This window comes from Bos javanicus, chromosome 14 (assembly GCF_032452875.1).
Source record: "Bos javanicus breed banteng chromosome 14, ARS-OSU_banteng_1.0, whole genome shotgun sequence".
Classification (NCBI taxonomy): Eukaryota; Metazoa; Chordata; class Mammalia; order Artiodactyla; family Bovidae; genus Bos; species Bos javanicus.
This window is the reverse complement of record NC_083881.1, coordinates 60,860,920-60,879,654: the sequence shown is the minus strand read 5'-3', so window position 1 is coordinate 60,879,654 and position 18,735 is coordinate 60,860,920. Positions and strand designations below refer to the sequence as shown.

The 18,735-nt window shown below is 36.7% G+C and overlaps 1 protein-coding gene across 39 annotated transcripts in view; it reads left to right on the top strand.

The window, feature by feature from the left end:
* RIMS2 (regulating synaptic membrane exocytosis 2) overlaps positions 1–18,735 on the top strand; it is a 605,437-nt gene that overhangs the window by 207,859 nt on the left and 378,843 nt on the right. For 4 of the 39 annotated variants that reach the window (XM_061439209.1, XM_061439225.1, XM_061439205.1 and 1 more), the window contains exon 1: positions 2,056–4,992. The exons of 27 other annotated variants lie outside the window; for them this stretch is intronic. In XM_061439209.1, the coding sequence (XP_061295193.1) occupies positions 4,871–4,992 (122 nt within the window). In that variant the 5' untranslated portion in view covers positions 2,056–4,870. Of the gene's footprint in view, positions 1–2,053; positions 4,993–18,735 lie in introns of those variants that run through there. 8 more of the 39 variants (XM_061439212.1, XM_061439213.1, XM_061439215.1 and 5 more) reach the window with 6 other exon arrangements.

Sequence of the window (18,735 nt, the reverse complement as noted above, 5' to 3'; positions counted from 1 at the left end):
CCACAGAGAAAACAATTGCTACCAGCTACACCATTTGTGACTGTTAATGCCTCTGCAGGACTAGATGTAAGTATGGAACTGACCTTACTTGAAGGACATTGTGAATTTATCTCATTTTTGCAGAAAAGGGTAAGCATAAGCATTTTATCCCTTCAACATCTAATGAACAGAGATACAGAACTTTGCACAAAGAAATCCTATAAATATTTGTTTCATAAATAAATATGATGAATAAAAGATACCTAATGCTATTGTTGGGCTTCCCTGGTGGCTCAGTGGTAAAGAATCTGCCTGCAGTGCAGGAGACCCTGAGCTGGTTTGATCCCTGAGCTGGGATGATCCCCTGAAGGTGGGCATGGCAATCCACTCCAGTACTCTTCACCTGGAGAATTGCGTGGACAGAAGAACCTGGTGGGCTACAGTCCATAGAGTCGCACAGAGTCAGACACGACTGAAATGACTAAGCAGCAGCAGTAGGAACGTCATTGTTAGAATCTTGGTTCCAATAATTTGATTCCTTAGTTCACAGTGAGGATACTCCCACATACAACATACTTTACAGTTTATAAAATACATTTGTTTTGATATAATAATACCCTAAGTAAGTGATGTAGTTTATTTTACATTTGAAGAAACATAGCTCAGATATATAAAGTGAACAACATCCTGAGGTTTTATGGCTAGGTAGGGTTGAAGTCAGTAGTTAAATCCAGGCCATTTGACTTCAAGTGTTATGTTCTTCTGTCCTTATGGAAGCCTCTGATATTTTATATTACTTGTGAGCCTTCAGTATATAGAAAATTTAAAACAAATATTAGCTATAAACACTCTTTATAATATTTAGGATATTTATAACAAATTACAAGGTCCATCCAATGCACAAGGTTTTTGGTTGCGAATATTGGTTGTTCTTGTATTTATGAACCTTGTAACATGATAGGGCAGGCCACAACAAAAAAACAAACACAGAAACTGACAACCAAATTAAGCCCTGAGCAGTTTCCTGTATAATTTGTGATGTGACTAAAACATAAAATTTATAAAATTTCATAAAATTTAGGCTTCTTATGTATTAAACATCTACTCTCTACTAGGCATTGTGGTAGACAGATAAAACAAACGTGTGTCTTAATCTCATGGAACTGAGAGTGAAAGACAGACTTTTTTCAAGTAAATATATAGTTATGCTTTTATCAAATGCTGTGAAGAAAAAGTATACGGTACCATGATAGTGGATAAGGGGGGACCTAATCTAGGTTAAAGAAAGTCTTCTTGAGAAAGTGACATTTGAGCCCCTCAGGATGAGTGTGAGAAGGTGAAAGGTGATAGTGAGGTAGGGAAGTGGGAGAAATCTCTTCTGGAATGCTGAAGAAACTGTGAGGAAGCCGACCAGTACTGTGCGGAATATGGTGACAGCTGGAAAATAAGGCTCCGAGGAAGGCAGCTGCTATATTATTTACTTCGAAGAAGCCATTTTGAGGCTCATTCCAGTAGTCTTTCTATTACTTAGACCATTTTTGAAACTTTCTGTGAGCTTGCCTTAAGATTTAATTTTGAAACACAAAAGAAAAATTATTTTGACGACAGATTATTTTGCAGTTTAGTCACCTTCTTATTTAATAGACTTGCTTTAAAATGGCTTTGGATTATTTATAAGAATTTAAAAAAATATTTAATTTACTTTTGCTTACGCTAGGTCTTCATTTTTGCACATGGGCTTTCTATAGTTGTGGTGAGTGAGCTTCTCATTGCTGGGGCTTCTTTGGCTCTAGGCCCCTGGTCTTCAGTATTTGCAGCACACAGGCTCAGTAGCTGTGGTGCCTGGGCTTAGTTGTTCCATGGCATGTGGAATATTCCCGGAAGAGGGAATGAACCTGTGTACCCTAAATTGGTAGGTGGATTCTCATCCACTGTACCACCAGGGAAGTCTCCTGTTTATAAAAATTGAGTCTACCCACAAGGCGTTGGGTATATATGTGTGTGTGTGTATATATACACACACATATATATGTGTGTGTGTGTATGGGTGGATATATCACAGATACTATAAGTTTCAGAAATTAAGAACTTAAAAATGTATATTTCCACTTATAGAAATTGACCTTTCATAGATGTGAAAATCAACTTGTAGTCAAAGGCTTAACAATTTGAAGCACATCAGGTTGCTTCTGTCTGAGTTAAATGGAAGAAACCCACTTAAAATTATTTGTGAATTTTAAAAATTTGCATTGTTTACTTTGAAATATACTTGATTGCATCACTGGGAAATAGGTTTCTTATTCATGTATTGAGGCTGATTTATTTACAAATGGGCTTCCCTGGTGGCTCAGATGGTAAAGAATCTGCCTGCAATGCAGGAAACTTGGGTTTGATCCCTGGATCAGGAAGATTCCTGGAGGAAGGCATGGCTACCCACTCCAGTATTCTTGCCTGGAGAATCCCCATGGACAGAGGAGCCTGGTGGGCTACAGTCTTTGGGGTCGCAAAGAGTCATAGTTGACTGAATGACTAACACTTTCACTTATTTTTTATTTACAAATACAAGTGTGTGTGTGTGTGTATGTGTGGGTACCCATGTGTGCACATGTATGGAAGATAGAATAATAGGCAAGAAGCATATGAAATGGAGCCCAAAGTAAAGACCTTCATTCAAATACTCTTTTACAAGCTGTGTGATCTTTAATCCCTTAATACCTTAGTTTCTTTTCATCCATCAAATAGTAGCAACGATCACTTGTTCATAATGTTTTCTAAATATTAAAAAATTTAGAAGTATTAATACTTAATAAGCCAAAAACAGTTTATGATTATTATGTGTGTATGTATTTCATAAACATATTAGTGTATACCTATTAAAATCTAAAATAATAAGCAAAATAGGAGCACTCTTAAAGAAAGTGAAGTCGCTCAGTTGTGTCCAACTCTTTGCGACCCCATGGGCAGTAGCCTACCAGGCTCCTTCATCCATGAGATTTTCCAGGCAAGAATACTGGAGTGGGTTGCCATTTCCTTCTCCAGGAGATCTTCCCGACCCAGGGATTAAACCCAGGTCTTCCGCATTGTAGGCAGACACTTTACCGTGTGAGCCACCAGAGAAGTCCTTATACCAGACCTCTCTTAGTTGAGGACAAACCCATTATTGAAGATCTTAATTTATTAAAAAAGTAAAGTAGTTGTTTAAAAATTTATATTATTACATGTTTACTTTTTATCTTTTAAAATTTTAGTATTGTTTCTTTTATGTTGTTATTTTGTGACGTGTTTATTCGCATCAAAAAGAATTCACTAGTTTATAAAAAAGTTTTAATGTATTAAAGTAGGCACGTAAGTGCTTATTTATTGATAGTGGTATGTGTATGGAAGGGGATAGAAGAAGTTAAGGCTAAAAGTTGAGAGAAAAGGGGCTAAAAAAGATGTATTTGTTAAAGAAATGTCATGATTTAGGAGCAGTTAAAGATCAATTAAATATATTGATCATCCTATAAGTGAGTTGATTTTTAAAATTTGGTTTACACACTACTTATAGAGCATCTTTTGTAGAAAGATGAATGATCCTGGATGTAGAGTAACTTAAGATTTTAGTTAAACCAGAGTTACTCATTTAGAATGGATGGTGATCTGTGGTACTCTAAGACCATTGGCGCCTTCAGGAAATATCCTTCTAAAAATACTGTGACCGCCATTATTGGAATAAATAATAGTTGATAAAGTCTCTCTAGCCTTAGCTGTATTTTTTTGATTTGTGGGCAAGTTCATATTTTATGTGTGCTGTTTCAGTTTTAATTGATAAGGTACAATTTTTTTCTAGCATTACTTGATTAAGCATGTAGATCATACTATGTATGGGCTTCCCTGGTGGCTCAGATGGTAAAGAATCTGCCTGCAATGAGAGAGATCCAGGTTTAACCTTTGGATTGGTAAGATCCCCTGGAGAAGGGAATGGTAACCCACTCCAGTTTTTATTGCCTGGAGAATCCCCATGGACAGAGGAGCCTGGTGGGCTATACAGTCCATGGGGTTGCAAAGAATTGGAAATGACTGAGTGACTAACACTTTCATACTATGTATGGCCTTTAAAAAGGGCCCAGCTGAACATTATTCACTTTCCTTTAAAAATAAGTAGCTGAAGACATTTTAAAATTAAATAGGAAATTAAGACAGCTAAGTACATGTTTTCCAAATGTCTCTTTCGAAGTATGGCATTACAAATGCAGGCAATAAAACCCCTATTGTCTGTTATATTTTTATTTCGTGATATCAAAAGAAGGATCAGCTGCTTATTTTTTGAATGTTTTGGCCCTATGCGGTAGCCTATACACTAATGAGACCTATATACTCAGTTGCTGGAGTTATTCATTTTTCAGGGAAAGAGAAAAGGGTTGGGGAATGTATAATTTCTTCCCCTCTTACCCAGTAGTAACATTGGGAAGATACCTTGGCCCATTTTTATTACTTCTGAGATTTTATTGCTGGCAGCCAGATGTGCTGAAACTCCTGACGACAGCATCTATTCATTGCGTGTTTTTAATAGGCTTAGAGAAATATGAGTAGAGTACATGAAAGCAGCTCAGCTTCACACTTCAGCTGGGAATGCCCAAAAAGCTTACTGCTGTTTAGAATTCTTGCTACAGTCAGGAGAAAGCCGAAAGCCGCACGGGTACTGAATCTTCTACGACTGAATTAGAAGAATAATGACTGTACAATTAACTATCAACCTCTGCTCATTTAAGCACAGTTTTTACAGAGCTCAGGAGAAATATGGAACTTGATTGGCATGTTTTTATTTGATGGTGTCTGCAAATAGATGACTTTAAAGACAGGTGGTAAGGAAAAATAAGAGAAGCAGGAAAAAAAAAAAAAAGGAAGGAAAATGCAATTTGAGACATTGCGCCAGGTCTGCAATTCTGTTTTATCTCATTTTCATGGGGTTTTTTCATCCCCACCAAATATTTTACAAAATGAGCTTTTTGGACAAACGCTGAACAATGCAAGGTGAGTAAAGCTAAACTATATATTCTTTTAGAATTGATATTTTCAGAGTAAGAATCTTAAGACTGTAAAATTGTTCTGTATTGAAATATTAGTATTATAAGGGTGTCGTCTTTTTAATCTTAAACATAAAATTTTATGTAGTTCTTAACTGATTTTTAAAAGGAAAATAAGCTTACTTCAAAGCACAAAAACATCTTAAATTTAACTAGCTTGACCTCTGAAATATAATACAGGCTGTTTCATGATTTCATTTTCTAATAAATAAAATGATTAATTTAAAATGTCTGATAGGTTTTATTCCTTTGTGATCACGGCAGTGATTGCATTGCATATGTAAGGATGGGGCTATATAATCATATGTGATTTGTTGGAAAATGTGAATTAGCAGTCATGCATGCTTTTTGTAAAACATGCAGAAGACGTTTTCTAGGTTCAAGACATTTCTCTATGCAGGGTAGATCAATAATCACTTTAAAACAAGCTATGTTATGGCACTGCTAATAATGCTTTGTATGAGATCGGCTAGTTTGGAAGGATGCTTTGTTATAAATTCCTATTGCTTTTTCAACTTGCTCTTTTTCGGTGTGTGTATATGTGTGTATGGTGAAGGTTGTTAAATCACGGACATATGTTTTAGATGGTTTCTCTGGCTTTCACTGTAACAGTTAGCTTATTAAAGAATGCTTTTGAAATGCAGTTTTATCATGCAGTTTTTCCCTCATATAAAAATGTTGTTTGCCTTTTGAGTATTTCTGATGTTCTATACCTTGTTTAAGAAAGACCCCATTTTAACTAAATATGTGTAGAGAAAGACTGAGAAAGAAATACTGTGAACATGATAATGTACTGAAACCTTCTGGAAATTGAGGGGGAACTAAGAGTGCATAGAATATTGAATGATTTTTGCTGGTCTCTCTAGGATCTCTGAACAGTGTGAGGCAGGCTATTTTAGGATTAAAAAAATACCTATTACCCAGTATTTGTATTAACTTAGCAGGTGAAAGGAAGCTTTTAGAATTTATTGAAAATTAAAATGTTTACTGATGATAAATTTATCTATGACCTTTTCATGAAATATGGAATAACATCCGTTTTTTATAAAATTTCACTTCTTTCTTCCTACTGTTCTGTTAAATTAACTAATTTGATTTTTTTTTTTACATTTAGTTTTTGGACTAATTATATGAGTTATGAAATTCTGTGATATTCTAAAAGAGGCTGTCTATATTTTAAGATACTTTTTTTTTTAGTTTAGAAATACATTGCTTGAGTTTCTGTAATGATAAAAATAATCTGTATTGCATTTTACATTTATGTAAAAGAGGCAGCATGGCTTTCTTAAAATTTCCATGATCTGAAGCTATCAGACTTTTAGGATGGGTGCTTATCCTTTATACATCTTTTCCTTGTTTGATTTCGGTTTCTTTTTTTGTAATGCCAAAAACTTATGTGTTTATTAATGTTAGGACTGAGTACACTTCACTTTAGAAGTTGTGCTCTTAACAGCATGGTATGGAATTTGTTTTAAAATAAATGTTAGTAGTTTTAAAATTTGAAAAAAATCTATTTCTTGAGGGAATTTTGTGTATCCTTACTAAGATTATTTTGCTTGGTTTCAAGTTTCTATTATAATGGGCATGTTCATAATTGCCATGAAATTATTAAAAACCTGGAGTTTTAGGTTGCTGCAGTTAAACATCAAATTGTGAAGTTTCTAATGCTTCTGTGAGATCAGCCTTATTTAACTTTAAAAATATTTCATCTAAAAGTATCTGAAACTACCAGTTAGTAAATAAAGAATTTATTCTGTCTTAGGAGGAATAAATCCCCTGTCCTTATATATCTTTAACTTGTTAGTCTTAAGAAAACATGACATTTTTTACCTGTCAATCTATTGATCTTCATAAACTACTTGGTTTACTTTTAGTAAGCAAAACCAGTTATGCAAATAGTTATTATTTAAGAAATATGATAGATGAAAATGAGTTTATATGAGCTTGTAATTAGTATCTCCACATATTTTAATGTTTTGGTTTCTTTGTGTTTGAATCAGATACAGTAGTCTTTTAAAATTCTTACTTTGCTTAAACATTAAATCAGAAAGTAAGATGTAGAATAAAAAATCATCCTTGAAGAAAAATTTATAGAACAAAGATGATCTGAGTATGTCATCAGACGTACTCTTAAAACAACTTTAAAAATGTATCTAAATAATAGGCCTTTCAGCTTTGTGGACTGGACATAATAATGATCTTAAAGTTGAAGCATCAATTCTATAAGTATCACTCTGGAAAGAATAGTGTTGGTTGTTATTACATGAATAATTATTATTTAAAGGCATTAATTGAAATGGAATATTCAGTTATTGTATTGTGACATTAAGTATGATCTTTAAAGTGACAGAAACATAACATGATAGGTATGAACAATCACATTATATTTTATTCTGAATTACTTTCCAGGAGAAATTACTAGAATAGTACAACACGTCAATTGTAGACAATCTATTATTGAAAGAGGACTCTTTCAAATAGTTTTCTTGAGGCTTTTTCTAGGTAACTAATCTTGTCCCTAAATCTGCAGCTTAACTTTCATCAGATTTTCAGGTGCTAGGGAAGATTACTTCTATGACATATAAGCAATAAAAAGTTAAAAAATTAAAATCTTCCATAATAATTACTCCAAAAGCATTTTCAGGTTCAGCTTGTCAAAGAAGTGAAGATTTTCAATACAGAATAATATTTGATGTATCATAAGTCACTAAACCAGAGATATGTATAGATTGATAAAATACTGTATTATCTAATGAATATTTGAAATTTCTTTTGTTTGAAAATAATAAAAATATTTTAGATGAACTTTTTATTGGAAACGATATAATATAGCTCTTACATTTTAAACTGAAACTTCTTATGTGACTCTCCTATCTTGTGCTTCTTAAGTACCATTTTTGTACGTAAAAGAGGTGGCAGAGTACCATCTTCTTTTATAATTAAAATAACAAAACCAAGGGTCCAACAAGAAAAATAAAAATATGTGTCTGCATCTGATGTAAATCGACTTGATAGGTTTTGATGAAATGACACTTTCATTTATATTCTTATCAAAATTTCTTACCCTAAACTCATTTTCCCCCAAATTAAATGACTTGATCAGGATACAAAGATAATTCCTTTTGTTACCAGCAACAAAATTCTGAAGTACTAAGTTCATTATGGAATCTAAATTTGTGATCTTATCTTTGGAAGCAAACAAAAATGTTGGGATGCTAGAAGGTATATTTTTAACAGTGTTCAGTGCCTTGAGTAATCATTTGCTTTAAGCAGTATTTAAATAACATGATAATGATGATTATCTTTTGTAATACAATTTGCGGAGAAAATGTACTTAATATTTTCTAAGTTTTGCTTTTTCTGATTTTTAGTAATATTTCTTGTTCTTTTCCTCCAAACCTTGTAATTATTTCTCTGTCACTTAATGTATGTCAGTGAGTTTGCTCTGCCGGTTGGCCACACAGGGGCATAATAGGGCTGTAATTTATTCAGAATGGATATTAAAGACACACACTCTCTCTCTCCTTTCCATCTGTATATAATGAGCTATGCACAGGCTTTAATATTTAAAAGTAAAATTTAAAAAACCTAGTAGATCAAAGAAGATTCGGATTTGTTGACATTTTCAATCACAAGTAAGGTTCCCATGTGATCAGATTTGGCTGGGCTGGCCTCCATTTATTCCTGTTGTCTCCCACTGATTATTGTCGCTACTGCTTTTCCTCTCAAAAGTGTTGTCATTTGACAATAAATTACAGATCCACTCTAATTATAAAACTGAAATGTAAAGCTTGAATTCACCTAGTGTAAATGGGCTCTTTTCCTCCAAAACATTCAGTTCATTTCAGTTCAGCTGCTCAGTCATGTCCGACTCTGCAGCCCCGTGGACTGCAGCACCCCAGGCTTCCCTGTCCATCACCAACCCCCAAAGCTTGCTCAAACTCACGTCCATCAAGTTGGTGATGCCGTCCAACCATCTCATCCTCTGTTGTCCCCTTCTCCTCCTGCCTTCAATCCTTCCCAGCATCAGGGTCTTTTCCAGTGAGTCAGTTCTTTGCATCCGGTGGCCAAAGTATTGGAGTTTCAGCTTCAACATCAGTCCTTCCAATGAATATTCAGGACTGATTTCCTTTAGGATGGACTGGTTGGATCTCCTTAGAGTTCAAGGGACTCTCAAGAGTCTTCTCCAGAGTCCCCCAAAATAAAGTTTCTCACTGTTTCCATTGTATCTCCATCTATTTGCCTTGAACTGATGGGACTGGATGCCATGATCTTAGTTTTCCGAATGTTGAGTTTTAAGCCAACTTTTTCGCTCTCCTCTTTCACTTTCATCAAGAGGCCCTTGAGTTCTTCTTCGCTTTCTGCCATAAGAGTGGTGTCATCTGCGTATCTGAGGTTATTGATATTTCACCTGGCAATCTTGATTCCAGCTTGTGCTTCATCCATCCTGGCATTTTTGCATGATGTACTCTGCATGTAGCCCGCCAGGCTGCCCGGTCCATGGTGATTCCCCAGGCAAGAATACTGAAGTGGATTGCCATGCCCTCTTCCAGAGGATCTTCCCAACTCAGGGATCGGACCTGAGTCTCTTAGGTCTCCTGCACTGGCAGGCGAGTTCTTTACCACTAGCACCACTTGGGAAGCCCTCTAAAACATTAATATTATCTTAAATAAAATTTGATTTCACAATGTAAATATTTAATTGTTTCATCTAGTAGTATTTTTGGTTAGAAGTGTTTAGACCTTTATATAGCTTTTTACTATTGCTTTGGTTTGTAATGAAGCCATCAATTTGTGCTCAGAATTTTTGGCACGGACACCTGTTTTTCATCTTGGCACGTTAACCACTACTTTGACATAGAAAGAACAGCATTCTTAGTTTTCATAGTTCTGGGAGCACAGTGTGCTCAGTGTGCATTGTTTTTAGTTGGTATGATCACAGCACATCAGTTTTTCATGACAGGAAGAGTGTTTCGTGAACAGTCTATATTCTGAAAGATAAAGCACCCAGGAGGTGGATACGAATGTACACATGTGCATACACAAACATACACGCATATCTATATCTATGCTACTTAGTTGCTAAGTCGTGTCCAACTCTTTTGTGACCCCATGGACTGTAGGCCACCGGGCTCCTTTGTCCATGGGATTTCCTGGGCAAGAATACTGTAATAGGTTGCCATTTCCTTCTCCAGGGTATATTCCTGACCCAAAGCATCTCTCCTGCTTTGCAGATAGATTCTTTACTGCTGAGCCACCAGGGAAGCTCCAGAGTGTATCTATAAACCTTGTTAAATATATAATAATTATTATAATTATTTATTATAATAAATAATTAATATAATTATAATATAATTATTATAATATATAGCATTATATTATAATGCTAATAGTTATATTACAGAAATAAAAGCTTATCTTAACAACTCTCTGTATTTCGAATCACAATGTCTTTTGATTTCTAGATATGTATGATTAATACTTTTACTGGAATATTTACTGTGAGTCGTAGCCATATGCCAAAATTATGAGTATAGATACTTGCTCTGATACTGATATACAGTCACTAAGTACTATTTTCTCTATTCAAAGAACTTGTATTTATAATGTTACTGCTTTTGTTGATGACTGACAAGTAAAAGTTAGCTATACTTTTTTATTGTCACCTTTTATATGATTGTAAGGAATCTTAGAAAACTCGAAGAAGCTAATTACTGGTAAACTCATTTTGTTTAATTCACTGACTAGAAAAATGAATTCATTTCGTATATGCTATGGACCCTTCAGATCCATTTATGAATTACTGACAAAGATTCATGTCCCCAAGAAAATAATTCCTAAGGCTGATCTAGGAATTTAGCTTCTGCATTTGAGAAGTTTTAAGGATCTCAGAGGGCTTGCTTGTGGCTCAGTTGATAAAGAATCTGCCTGCAACGTGGGAGGCCTGGGATCCATCCAAGTTGAAATCTTTGTGAGCAGTTCTTTTGGGGCAAAATTTAAAAAGCCATTACAAGTTAAAATTGTGGTATCTTCAACTATGAGGGCTCTTTGTCTAGTGTTTTTCAAGTCATGATTTTTGTCTGTCTTTTGATTTTAGCTGAGAACATTTCCTTTAAAATCTCGGTATGTAAAATAGTTAAAAGTAGAGCAGCTCTGGTTTAGAAATTGGGACATGGGACCCAAATTAGGCTCTAGGAAATAACAGTTTTCAGCTGCTTACTTAAACTCAGGACTTCTCAGTTAAGTTCCTTTAAACTTTCCATTTCATTGCATGACCTTTGACATGTCAGATATAGAGATAAAGGAAATTGGCAAGGAGAGCTGCCCTGTCTAGTCAGCAGGTGACTTGTGCCTGACTGTTCTACATATATTGGGGTAGCTTTATGTTGTGTAGTGTTGAACACAGGGATTGTGTTCATATCTTGGGTCTGCTACTTACTGACCATGTGATGTTGGAGTAATCACTATAGGGTGAGCCTCTTGAATTAGACATCTTTTTTGGGTGTTAGTTCTAAAAGGTCTTGTAGGTCTTCATAGAACTGTTCAACTTCAGCTTCTTCAGCATTACTGGTTGGGGCATAGACTTGGATTACTGTGATACTGAATGGTTTGCCTTGGAAACGAACAGAGATCATTCTGTTGTTTTTGAGATTGCATCCAAGTACTGCATTTCGGACTCTTTTGTTGACCATGATGGCTACTCCATTTCTTCTGAGGGATTCCTGCCCGCAGTAATAGATATAATGGTCACCTGAGTTAAATTCACCCATTCCAGTCCATTTCAGTTCGCTGATTCCTAGAATGTCGACATTCACTCTTGCCATCTCCTGTTTGACCGCTTCCAATTTGCCTTGATTCATGGAACTGACATTCCAGGTTCCTATGCAATACTGCTCTTTATAGCATCGGACCTTGCTTCTATCACCAGTCACATCCACAGCTGGGTATTGTTTTTGCTTTGGCTCCATCCCTTCATTCTTTCTGGAGTTATTTCTCCACTGATCTCCAGTAGCATATTGGGCACCTACTGACCTGGGGACTTTCTCTTTCAGTATCCTATCATTTTGCCTTTTCATACTGTTCATGGGGTTCTCAAGGCAAGAACACTGAAGTGGTTTGCCATTACCTTCTCCAGCGGACCACATTCTGTCCCATCTCTCCACCATGACCCGCCCATCTTGGGTTGCCCCACGGGCATGGCTTAGTTTCATTGAGTTAGACAAGGCTGTGGTCCTAGTGTGATTAGATTGACTAGTTTTCTGTGAGTATGGTTTCAGTGTGTCTGCCCTCTGATGCCCTCTTGCAACACCTACTGTCTTACTTGGGTTTCTCTTACCTTAGGCGTGGGGTATCTCTTCACGGCTGCTCCAGCAAAGCGCAGCCAATGCTCCTTACCTTGGACGAGGGGTATCTCCTCACCGCCGCCCTTCCTGACCTTCAACGTGGGATAGCTCCTCTAGGCCCTCCTGTGTCCGCGCAGCCACGGTGTGGGGTTGCTCCTCCCGGCCGCCGCCCCTGGCCTTGGGCTTAGTGGGGTGGGGTAGCTCCTCCCGGCCTCCGCCCCTGGCCTCAGGCTTAAGGGTGTGGGGTATCTCCTCCCAGCCATGGCCCCTGACCTCGGACGCTGGGTATCTCCTCTCGGTGGCCCCCCCTGACCTCAGACATGGGGTAGGTCCTCTCGGCCGTTCCTGCGCCGTCGCAGTCTGGCACTCTCGGCTGCTGCCCCTGACCTCAGACGCGGGGTAACTCCTCTTGGCCGCTGCCCTTCGGGCATGGGGTCCTCCCAGCTTCTGCCCCTGACCTCGGACGTGGCGTAGCTCCTCTCGGCCACGCTTTTGCGCACCCGTCGCAGCCGCCTGCGCTTTAGCGCGCCCATCTGGTTAACACCGAAATCAGATTGATTATATTCTTTGCAGCCAAAGATGGAGAAGCTCTATACAGTCAGCAAAAACAAGACCAGGAGCTGACTGTGGCTCAGACCATGAACACCTTGTTGCCAAATTCAGACTTAAATTGAAGAAAGTAGGGAAAACCACTAGACCATTCAGCTATGACCTAAATCAAATCCCTTATGATTATACAGTGGAAGTGAGAAATAGATTTAAGGTCCTAGATCTGATAGATGAGTGCCTGATGAACTATGGAATGAGGTTCGTGACATTGTACAGGAGACAGGGATCAAGACCATCCCCATGGAAAAGAAATGTAAAAAAGCAAAATGGCTGTCTGGGGAGGCCTTACAAATAGCTGTGAAAAGAAGAGAAGCGAAAAGCAAAGGAGGAAAGGAAAGATATAAACATCTGAATGCAGACTTCCAAAGAATAGCAAGAAGAGATAAGAAAGCCTTCTTTAGCGATCAATGCAAAGAAATAGAGGAAAACAACAGAATGGAAAGACTAGAGATCCCTTCAAGGAAATCAGAAGATACCAAAGGAACATTTCATGCAAAGATGGGCTCGATAAAGGACAGAAAAGGTATGGACCTAACAGAAGCAGAAGATATTAAGAAGAGATGGCAAGAATACACAGAAGAACTGTACAAAAAAGATCTTCACAACCCAGATAATCACGATGGTGTGATCACTGACCTAGAGCCAGACATCCTGAAATGTGAAGTCAAGTGGGCCTTAGAAAGCATCACTACGAACAAAGCTAGTGGAGATGATGGAATTCCAGTTGAGCTATTCCAAATCCTGAAAGATGATGCTGTGAAAGTGCTGCACTCAGTATGCCAGCAAATTTGGAAAACTCATCAGTGGCCACAGGACTGGCAAAGGTCAGTTTTCATTCCAATCCCAAAGAAAGGCAATGCCAAAGAATGCTCAAACTACTGCACAATTGCACTCATCTCACACGCTAGTAAAGTAATGCTCAAAATTCTCCAAGCCAGGCTTCAGCCATATGTGAACCGTGAACTTCCTGATGTTCAAGCTGGTTTTAGAAAAGGCAGGGGAACCAGAGATCAAAGTGCCAACATCCGCTGGATCATGGAAAAAGCAAGAGAGTTCCAGAAAAATATCTATTTCTGCTTTATTGACTATGCCAAAGCCTTTGACTGTGTGAATCACAATAAACTGTGGGAGATTCTTCAAGAGATGGGAATACCAGACCACCTGATCTGCCTCTTGAGAAATTTGTATGCAGGTCAGGAAGCAACAGTTAGAACTGGCCATGGAACAACAGACTGGTTCCAAATAGGAAAAGGAGTACGTCAAGGCTGTACATTGTCACCCCGTTTATTTAACTTATATGCAGAGTACATCATGAGAAACCCTGGACTGGAAGAAACACAAGTTGGAATCAAGACTGCCGGGAGAAATATCAATAACCTCAGATATGCAGATGACACCACCCTTATGGCAGAAAGTGAAGAGGAACTCAAAAGCCTCTTGATGAAGGTGAAAGTGGAGAGTGAAAAAGTTGGCTTGAAGCTCAACATTCAGAAAACGAAGATCATGGCATCTGGTCCCATCACTTCATGGGAAATAGATGGGGAAACAGTGGAAACAGTGTCAGACTTTATTTTTCTGGGCTCCGAAATCACTGCAGATGATGACTACAGCCATGAAATTAGAAGACGCTTACTCCTTGGAAGGAAAGTTATGACCAACCTAGATAGCATATTCAAAAGCAGAGACATTACTTTGCCAACAAACGTCCATCTAGTCAAGGCTATGGCTTTTCCTGTGGTCATGTATAGATGTGAGAGTTGGACTGTGAAGAAGGCTGAGCGCCAAAGAATTGATGCTTTTGAAGTGTGGTGTTGGAGAAGACTCTTGAGAGTCCCTTGGACTGCAAGGAGATCCAACCAGTACCTCCTAAAGGAGATCAGCCCTGGGTGTTCTTTGGAAGGAATGATGCTAAAGCTGAAACTCCAGTACTTTGGCCACCTCATGTGAAGAGTTGACTCATTGGAAAAAACTCTGATGCTGAGAAGGATGGGGGGCAGGAGGAAAAGGGGATGACAGAGGATGAGATGGCTGGATGGCATCACTGACTCGATGGACATGAGTCTGAGTGAACTCCGGGAGTTGGTGATGGACAGGGAGGCCTGGCGTGCTGTGATTCATGGGGTCGCAAAGAGTCGGACACAACTGAGTGACTGATCTGATCTGATCTGAAATTGAATTAGAGGCTATATATTTTTTAACCTCTGAATTCCCACAGTTACATCTCCCATGATTCATTACAGTCAACACTGACTCTTTTCAGCCTCCAGAACCAAGTATTGTTCTGATTATTTATTTATTTTTTTAGTATAGATTGTTTTGTCTGTTCTAGAACTTCATGTAATTGAAACCATGTAGGTGATACAGTTTTATGAAAGACTTTTGATCAGCATAATTTAAAAAATTCACTCATGTGCATATATGATTAGTTTTCCCTTTCCTTATGAGTAGTTCCCTATTTTATGAATATTTTATACTCATGTTAATCTTGTGGACATACATTTTAATTTCTGTTGGATAAATATCTAGAAGAGAAATTCTTGGGTCTTTGGAGAGGTGTGTATTTAGTTTTATTATGCCAGATCATTTTTTAAAAATAACTAAACTCTCACCAAATATGTTTGAGAGTTTTGGTGGTTCCTCACACTTTCTGACATTTGTTGATATATGTCTTTTAATTGTTTGTCATTGTAATGAATTTATAATAGCAACTCCTTTGGTAGTATTTGCCTGGTGACCAACAGTGTCACTTTTTCATATACACATTGGTCATTTGTATATCTTCCTTTGTGAAGTGTCTGTTCAATTTTTAAAAATTAGGTTGTTTTTATTTTTATTAATGAGTTGCGAAAATTCTTTATCTATTCTAGGGATCAGTCATTTGTCAGATATATGCTTTGTGAATATATTTCCCAGTCTGTGGTTTGCCTGTTTATTTTCTTAATATTCCCTTTAGATGAGCAGAAGTTTTAATTTTGATAAAAATTGAATTTACCGATTTTTTTATTTATGGTTTTTCTTTTCTTTGTGCTAACGTTTCGCCAGTCCCTTAGTTGTCAGACTATCCTCCTGTATATCTTCCAGAAGGTTTAGAGTTTTAGCTTTTCAGTTTAGGTATACAATCCATTGCACATTATTTTTTGTGTGACTGGTGGGAGGTAGGGGTCAAGATTCGTAATTTTCCTGGTTGTTATTCAGTGTTTTACCACAATTTGCTAAAAATACTTAAAGATTTTATACTCTCTGTTGGATTGCTTTGTCACCTTTGTAGATATTGGATATCTAGGCCCTTTGCATTTTCATATATATTTTACAATCAATTTGTTAATTTTGATTTAAAAGTTTGCTAGGATTGAGTCTGGGATTGCATTGTATTTCTGTGCATTGATTAGGGAGAATTAACATCTAAAAACATTAATTTTTCCTGTTGGATGCTTCTTCATTCATTTAGATCATCTAAGAATGTTTTGTAGTTTTAAGCTTAGAGATCTTGAATGACTATTTTTTTCATAAGCATGTAAAGTATTTGATCATACTATAAATAGAATTATTTTTAAAATTTCAGTTTCTAGTTGTTTTCAACTTCTATGTAAATTTATTTTCAGTGTTAACCTTGTATCTTTTGACCTTGCGAAATTTACTTATTAGTTGTGATAATTATTTTAGGTTCATTACAATATGCTATGTAAACATTCATGTCATCTGTAGATAGATATAGTTCTACTTCATATCCAGTATTTATGCTTTTTGTTTCTTTTTCTTCTTTTATAGGACAGATAATACAGTGTTAAATAGAAGTTGTGATAGCCCATTTGTTTATTAACAGTTTTTAGAAAGGTATAAATTTCATAATTTTCCTTTATTGTTTTTAATATCTATGGAATTGATACTGATAACCTTTCTTTTATTTTTGATATTGATATTTTTTAATTCATGAACTTCCTCTTGTTTGCTTGATTGGTTTATTTTTAAATTTTAAGCTCTGTTCATTTTCTCACCTGTTTGTGTCAATTGTTTTACTAAGTGATTTTTGTGTGTGTGTGTGTGTGTACTGACAAAAGTTTTTATTTATTTAATTGAAGGATAATTGTTTTACAATATTGCATTGGTTTTTACACAAAGCTTTTTACATTAATGGCCACAAAGCACACAAGTCTACTCAACTCTGCTAAACTTTCTTTTTTTTTTTTAATTTAATTTAATTTTATTTTTTAACTTTGCAATATTGCATTGGTTTTTACACAAAGCTTTTTACATTAATGGCCACAAAGCACACAAGGCTACTCAACTCTGCTAAACTTTCTTTCTTTTTTTTTTTTAATTTAATTTAATTTTTTAACTTTACAATATTGTATTGGTTTTGCCATATATCAAAATGAATCTGCCACAGGTATACATGTGTTCCCCATCCTGAACCCTCCTCCCTCTTCCCTCCCCATACCATCCCTCTGGGTCGTTCCAATGCACCAGCCCCAAGCATCCAGTATCGTGCATCGAACCTGGACTGGCGACTCCTTTCATATATAATATTATACATGTTTCAGTGCCATTCTCCCAAATCATCCCACCCTCTCCCTCTCCCACAGAGTCCAAAAGACTGTTCTATACATCAGTGCCTCTTTTGCTGTCTCGTATACAGGGTTATTGTTACCATCTTTCTAAATTCCATATATATGCGTTAGTATACTGTATTGGTGGTTTTCTTTCTGGCTTACTTCACTTGTATAATTGGCTCCAGTTTCATCCACCTCATTAGAACTGACTCAAATGCATTCTTTTTAATGGCTGAGTAATACTCCATTGTGTATATGTACCACAGCTTTCTTTATCCATTCATCTGCTGATGGACATCTAGGTTGCTTCCATGTCCTGGCTATTATAAACAGTGCTGCGATGAACATTGGGGTACACGTATCTCTTTCAATTCTGGTTTCCTCAGTGTGTATGCCCATCAGTGGGATTGCTGGATCATAAGGCAGTTCTATTCCCAGTTTTTTAAGGAATCTCCACACTGTTCTCCATAGTGGCTGTACTAGTTTGCATTCCCACCAACAGTGTAAGAGGGTTCCCTTTTCTCCACACCCTCTCCAGCATTTATTGCTTGTAGACTTTTGGGTCGCAGCCATTCTGACTGGCGTGAAATGGTACCTCATACTGGTTTTGATTTGCATTTCTCTGATAATGAGTGATGTTGAGCATGTTTTCATGTGTTTGTTAGCCATCTGTATGTCTTCTTTGGAGAAATGTCTATTTAGTTCTTTGGCCCATTTTTTGATTGGGTCATTTATTTTTCTGGAATTGAGCTGTAGGAGTTGCTTGTATATTTTTGAGATTAGTTGTTTGTCAGTTGCTTCATTTGCTATTATTTTCTCCCATTCTGTAAGTGATGTTTTTATCTTAACTTTCTTTTCAATTATTTGTATTTTAAACTATTTAGAAATTATCCCAGATATTGTGTAATTAAAATTTTTCTCTTTTTCAGATTATGTAATTATCGAGTTCATGGGATCTTTCTTTCATAATCTCTATCTGATTACATGCTCATCTAGTGGATTTTTAATTTCAGAAATTTTATTTATCATTCTAAAACTTCCATTTGGTTGTTTTGAATAGTCATCATTTCTCTGTTGAGATCTCCTATCTTTTCACTATTATGAGCATATTATCATTACTTTCTTTACTACAGTTATTGTGGTAGCTTTCAGAACCTTTTCCGCTAACTGTAGCATCTAGGTTAGCTC